At 41.0% G+C, this 7,116-nt stretch overlaps 1 protein-coding gene across 1 annotated transcript in view; it reads right to left on the bottom strand.

The window, feature by feature from the left end:
- Positions 1–5,231: 5,231 nt before the first annotated feature.
- Positions 5,232–7,116, bottom strand: part of ENOX1 (ecto-NOX disulfide-thiol exchanger 1) — a 139,395-nt gene continuing 137,510 nt past the window's right edge. Inside the window, exon 13 of the mRNA XM_019471100.1 lies at positions 5,232–5,363. Coding sequence (XP_019326645.1) covers positions 5,232–5,363 — 132 coding nt within the window. The remainder of the gene's footprint in view (positions 5,364–7,116) is intronic.

The raw sequence follows: 7,116 nt of genomic DNA, 5'->3' as shown, positions 1-7,116 counted from the left end.
GCAAGAAGTACTTACCAGCCAGAAGTCTGAGCAACTGGTTATAATATGGCTGTGGTAGGATTACAGGAGTGTTCTCTGCTAAGTTTAAAGGAATACATATATTTTTCTTCTTGCTGCCCCCCAAATATCCCTATTGAGAGGGAGTATGACATTGGAGTCAGCCCATTAAGTCTGAACAGGCACAATGTTTATTACCCAGTGTGCGGCAAAACACTTAATCAAAGGTACTCCTGAGCGTATCCATTTGATTTTGTTTACAAATTAGGATTTCCACGTATTCAATGTAATGGGTTTATGTAGTTAGAGGATCTGCACCTTGTAAGCATAATTTCCTGATTTGGCTGCTTTTTCAGTCTTTTTCAGTCAGCTTACTTTTTTTTTGAAATATTCAGTTTTAACTCAGTAAGTAAATAGTCACCCTTTGCAGTCCAAGCAGTCACACTGACTGTGCTCTCAGAGAGTCTGGAAGAAGGAATGGCTTCCTCCAGATCGTGTCCTGCTTTATAGGCACTCAATGCCAATAAATGTAGGAAGATTTCTTTTTTCCTGAGCATCTCAGCAGTTGCTTCCAGAGGAGATTGACTACAGAAGAGAACCAGAAGGAATTTGCTGCTCTTCCTACTTCCTTTTTGAGGGCAAAGTTAGGGTAAAAGTGCTGCAGATCTTATCAGGGTAACCAGAGTGACAAGTCAAGGGACAACTTGTACCCTTTCACAGGAAAAAGATGATAAAAGCCTTACACTTCAAATGCTGAACTCTGAGATGCATTTGTTAAGTGGACAAAGCGGACATGAGTCCTGTATCAAACCTGGCTACTACTGGTACCGGAGGCACAAAAAGAATATATCTCCCAAACCAACCAATTCCTTTCCCTCTTCCTCTCCCCAAACCTTGTTCCCCAAATCAACTCACATCAGCAGAACATTTTTGTCGCACTGACTGTCAAAGCCATTCTGATTTTAAATAAAACAATGCTTGCAAGACCAGAATTTTGACTTAAACAGACCACCCAGAATGCTGTTATGAAAAATTTTCTAGCTTTAGATTCCACAGCATTTCCTGTACATGATGTGTAGCTAAATGTAGCATAGCTTGATATAGGATTTTCTCTAAATCTCAGTGTAGCTGTTCCTTAAGTGAATGTGATGCTCTGGCAGTTGTGAACATGCAAATTTTGCCCAAAACATGCACACTTCAATAAGCAATTAGGCTCCACTATGTGCAATAGCACGAGGAGATATTAGAAATTTCCTTTTTAGTAATGGGGATAATGCAGTCTTCATCAAACATTGCTATCTCTTGTGGGCATAAAATGCAGTTTAACAGAGAGGTTACACTCATCTCCCTTGAATGTGCAGGGTGAAATGCACATTTGCCCAAGAGGTTTTGCACATCTTTTAAGCCTTCAAGTGGGAATCAAATACAGTGCAGTAAGAGGCTGGCCCTCTAAACTGATGAAAGTCAACCCTGCCACCACTCCAAGACAATTCAAAGCCAAGGATGAGCTAAAAAGCTCTCCTGGGAGAACAGGAGTTCAGGCAATTGAGCTTACAACTCCCTGCAAAATACCCTTAGCATGTTTTGGGCAGTTAGAAACCAAATCTTCTCCTGCTCCACTAGTCCATATTTAAGAAGAGGGGACACTGCTGTAACTTTTTGCTGTAACTTGCAGTTGCATGCCAGGCTATTGCAGTGTCTCACCTCTTGAGCTCGTGGTTAGCCTGATGATGTGGTGTCTCTTTGGCCTTTCCTTCCCTTGTTTTCTTTCCCACTACCGTTGTGAGGATCCTGCTAACTGTAAACGGCTTTGAGTCTTTGCCAAATGTACATCCTCCTTCAACCTGACTCAGCTGGAGAAACTTGCTTTAGGTCTTGCACTGCCTCATTTCACTAAGTACCGCTTGGCCACCTCAACATCCTCCTTTTTCTGGGGGAGAGCATGCTGACTTCTGCTGCAGCTGACCAAGCCTCTGTTCCAGTCATCAGGATAAAGTGACATAGAGAAAGGCTAGTCTCCTTTTCTACCATACTGACTTCTTCTTTTGTCATAGTTAAGAGGCATCCCCTCATGCCATTTTCACAAGTTGCTTTGCTGCAATGCCCAACAGTGCTAAGAAGAGCACCGTCACCCACAGCCATGGCTCCAGGGGTTTACAGCCATCCTCCAGTGATACACTTCATATGGAGTACATCTTTCTGGGCTATGATGGCATCAGATTGACGGACACTACTGCTCAGACAAGCTGGCTAAAGGGTGCCTCGCCAGAATTTAACGTTGGCTTGCAGAACATCACTGTCTTCTCCATATATCAGTAACATATCTGCAAGAGAGAGAATAAACTATAGATTATAGACTATTTCAGATGGAAGGGACCTACAGTGATCATCTAGTCCAACTGCCTGACCAATTCAGGGCTGACCAAGTTAAAGCATGCTATTAAGGGCATTGTCTAAGTGCCTTTTAAACACTGACAGGCTTGGGACATTGACAACCTCTCTAGGAAGCCTGTTCCAGTGTTTGACCACCCTCTCAGTAAAGAAATGCTTCCTAATGTCCAGTCTAGATGTCTTTCAAAGGTGGCTTCCTTGATATTCATCCCATTGTATCATTTCAGGACCCCCAGCTGGATCCCCAAGGGTCATCATAAGGACATTTCAGCAGCTAAGTGATGGAGCTGAGCATTTTAATAGAGTTTCCCCCACAGTCACTGAGCACACAGAGCCAGTTCTGGGGCCCAACCTGATCCTCATGAGGATCCCCTCGAGTTTCACGGTCTCAGCTGATACGTTACAATATTGAAGGACGCCTACATGCTATTTATACTTAAAGTTTAGATCTTCTATGGTGGTATCTAAAGGCCAGTGAAGGAGGTTCCCTTTTAGCTGGTACTACACAAGGACTAAAAAGTCACTCTCTCGTAAAGCACTTATGGTCTAGACAGACATGAAAAACCCAGGAAGAAAAAAAGGAAGAGAAAACACACACAGAGCAAATATGGTGATTAGGTTACAAGGTCCTGTCAGTTTTAAGATGTTTTGTGGCTATCTGGGATTGGAGTTGTTTTGTGGGAGAGGAGATGAGCTAAAGGGAAAAAAGGAGGACACGAGAAAAGGGAGGACAGAATATAATGAATAAGTATGGCATGAAGAAAGCTGAGGTGAAAGTTTTCTCACATCTCTTTTCCCCAGCCTAAGTGCCATCCATACACATGTATGTTACAGTACTTAAATAAGAGCTGTCAGACCTAACACATTTTTGCCTGAATTATTCATAAATCTGTATGATCACAAGAGAAGAAAGAGTTGTTATTTGGATTAAACTAGTTAATTTTCATTAACATAACTGGCATATAATTACTAGTTTCACCTGAGTAACTTACCTTAACACAGGTTCTGTAGCAACCGTAATAGAGATGTATGTTCTTTAAAAAAATTTTTGTGTGTACTGGCTGAAAGCATAATTTTCTCCCATAATAGACCTGCTAAGCCTCTTTCTTTTTTCCCTTTTGTACACAATTAACATTTCATTTAATATTTCTATAGTCCAGGTAGATGCCAGAAGAGAAACAGGTCCTAAAGCAGTAATCACTAACAGCCAGGTAGGAGAGTTCCTTCATGACTAATTGCATTTGACACTAATTGCTGTTTATTGAAGAACCTGAGTGAAACATCACTCTGACATGTATCTGGATACTCCCTGCATCTGTTGCAATTTGCCATCTTTCCTGCTGTTGGTGCCCCACTTTATAGGGCCAGTCTCTTGTGGCTGGCTCCTCTGCCTACACAGAGGTGTGACCTGGAGGGGGCTGCTGTTTCTTATCCAGCACCACGCTAAATGCTGTACTGATGCAGTTCTTTAAAGTAGGGCTCTGGGAGGAGCAATTCCTTCCATACCCTCCTGGCTTGGTTGATACACCCACTTCTTCAGCTTTCGTTGGCTCTTACAGGAGTGCTGGAGTGCTGTGTGTTTGACAGTAAATCCTAAATGATAATGTACATAGATATCCCTACTTAAGGGACACCACCAAAAGTGAGTTATTCTTTTCCTTGGCTGGCCAGAGGCCAGAAGCATTAGCTGGGAGTTAGAAGGAGTAACTAATTGGATGCATCGCAACTACCCAACACAACACTGAATATGAGAAATTTGAAGGTGTTCATTTTAAACCTGGCTGCTTGTCTGAAAAAACAAATGAAATCTGTTCAGCTAAACAAAGGTCCATGCTGGTACTTCCTCCACCAATATTTTTTATTATTTTAATCTTAGCTAATATTGCAAGCTCTTTTTTGATTCCTAATTGATTTAACCAAGTTATCTGCAGTTCAGGTAGGAGAAAGATAAGTGCCAGGAGACTCCTGCTGGATTGATAAAAATACAAAAACATAGAAGAAAAACTTGTACGAACAATATGGTAGAAGTCATATTTATTGATAAAAATTAATATATCTGCTATAAAATTTGTAACAGTAATGCAACTGAATATTTATTTTGATGCATAAACCTGAATGTTACATACCAAATACAATACAGTAACACTGGTTTCCTCCTTATTTACATGTTTATGAAAATTGATATGCAATCCATGTTAAAAGAACCTATAATGGAGAATAGTTACATTAGAAAAATAATATTCTTGATAAAGCATTCTTGAGGACTCCAATCACATTTTCAGGCCTCTTTCAATAAGGCAAAAATCCCTGGTACAGCATATAACTTAATTTACAAAATACAATAACTTCAGACACATCTTCAAGTTTTCTTTTGGTATGCTTTTCCTCACTGTAAAATTACTCAATTTTCTCACTGAACAGAAAGAACTTTCAATAACGAAACTTAATGCGTTCTACTACATATTACATATACATCGCTGTAGCTTAGCGACCATAACCGGGCAATCTTTCTCCTTAACTGTTTGCTCAATGAGCTTTTCTTAGAAGTAGGACATGTAGTATTTTGAAATCATTATGACTGTGGCATCTTTCTTCAGTTTTCATAGGAAACAGATCTGTCACATTTTGAAACTTTTTTAAAAAAATTTTATTTTATTTTAGGAACTGGTGCACAACTACATTTCCACTCACAAGAGAACGTCACAAATGTAACTAAAATTAGGCTTGGATAACTTTGAAAACATACTACTATGTGCCCAAACCCAAATTTCTTACTTTAATATTTTATAACCCTGCCATGCTCTAGGAATTCTTCTTCTGCATAGCTTCATTACTAGTCACAGTCAGATAGTTTTAATTCCTTCAAAGGCACAAAACTTCCACCTCTTTTCCAGTGTTGCTCCTACACCAGTGAATTCTTGTTTAAACATGCGTGGCAGTCTCATCAAAAGCATTTCTATCTCATTTGCAGAGATCTGAGAAAGAAATAAAGGTAAAATTAAAGTGAGAAAGCTGCCCTGTAGATTGGAAAGAGGAAATACGGAGAACAGAAATAAGGGACGGGGTGAGGGGGTGGGAAATCCAGGCCAGATGAAAACAACTAACCATTATTATTTTTTTTAACCTTAGCCGGACATGAATTTCCAGACTCCAAAGCAAGTGCAGATTCCTTGCAGGAATGATTCTGCTTTTGTAAGTGGCATCCCACCGTAAAAGAACTACAACTGTTATGTCAGGGCTGCTGCCACACAGTGTGGTACAAAGTCCATCTAAGAACTACAGTTGCGGGTATACTTGTGAGGAGGAGGAAGCAAATGGGACCTTATTCTTCCTTCCCATCCCATGAGCTCTTGAATCCTCCTCCCAGCTCCATCAGTTTTTCTCTTGCAAAAAAAACTAACACAGGGACTTTATTTTTAATCAGCTCACTTTTGTTACTTAGGGCTGACTATCCATGGAGCCATCTTCTCCCAGTTTGGCCCAGTTCAGCAGCTCCAGATAACTAAGCAGTAAAGTTCCTGACTCGGCATTGCTCAACCTTAATGACTGGTCACCTTCCTAATGGGAAAGATGCTCTCATCACAGAAAACACTTTCACAAAGGCAACCTTTCTGGTACAATCAGTAGGAAAGTCAAGAAATGAACAGTCATGGAAAATGAACCATTTCATCCTACTGCTACTTCTTCTAAAGTGATGGTCATGAAAGGAGCAGTAAAGAAATCTATGGGTGCTGCCTGTTATCCACGGGTATCTTCATGGTTTGATAGGCTTCTCTGGCAATGATGGTATTTCTGCTTATTCATGTTAGTTGGAACCTTCCATGGTGAAAAGTTTTCTTTTTAAAACAGTATATAAACATAAATATGCTAATTATACCTCATTCCACCTAAGGGAGGCAAGAAAATATCTATCACCTCTTACTTTCATGAAGAGGCTAGTGCAGCAGAAAGATTAAATGATTTGTTAAAGGTGGCACCAAAAATCAGTGTTGGAAGCAGTCTGAAGCCCCAGAGTAATCAGGTCCATCTTTTATGTACTCTTATGGCAGTAACGGATAGCTGGTTACCTTTGGGTAATGCATCTGAGCAATATGCTGAGCCCGCGGCCTGCACAGGTGTGCTGACCTTATCATTCCTGTTCAGGTGAGGAATGACAGGCTAACCATGGAAATAATTGAAATTAATCTCTGAGATTGCATCTCTGGATTGCTCTATTAAAAAGTAATTTGTTGCTACAAGCAGTTACTTCCAAAATAAACCAGCGAGGTCAAATTTTGTGGCTCATGTTTATTATGCAGCAGGTAGGTCCAGTGGTAGCTGCAGGGGCTCCACCTCGGAGAGATGGAGACAATGCTCCTTCCATGAAAGCTGTGTTTGCAAATTAAGTGTTCGATCTCGGCAGCCTCACAGAAGCCAACACATTACTCATGTGAGTAGAAATTCAAGGACAGAGCCCACAGACAATGCACAAGAAGGGACCGCAGCAGTGAAGGGGGAGAAAGTTGAAGAGCTCAGTGGGCAGAAGGAATGAGCAGCAGGGCTGGAGCCCAAGGGGCCGGTATTTTAAATGATTGCTGTTGTCGCTCAAGAGATACAGAGCTGGAGGGGTCAGCCAGGGGAAAAAGCAGTTGAAACTTAGCCAAACGCTGTGTGTTAAGGAAGGACTTGAAAGATGACTGAGGAGATTGGGCAGACTGGGTGCTGCAGGAACTGGGGTCAAGATGAAGA

The sequence above is a fragment of the Aptenodytes forsteri genome, unplaced genomic scaffold (genome assembly GCF_000699145.1).
Source record: "Aptenodytes forsteri isolate BGI_AS27 unplaced genomic scaffold, ASM69914v1 Scaffold172, whole genome shotgun sequence".
Taxonomy (NCBI): domain Eukaryota; kingdom Metazoa; phylum Chordata; class Aves; order Sphenisciformes; family Spheniscidae; genus Aptenodytes; species Aptenodytes forsteri.
The sequence above is the reverse complement of the archived record's forward strand: the minus strand, read 5'-3'. Positions and strand labels throughout refer to the sequence as shown.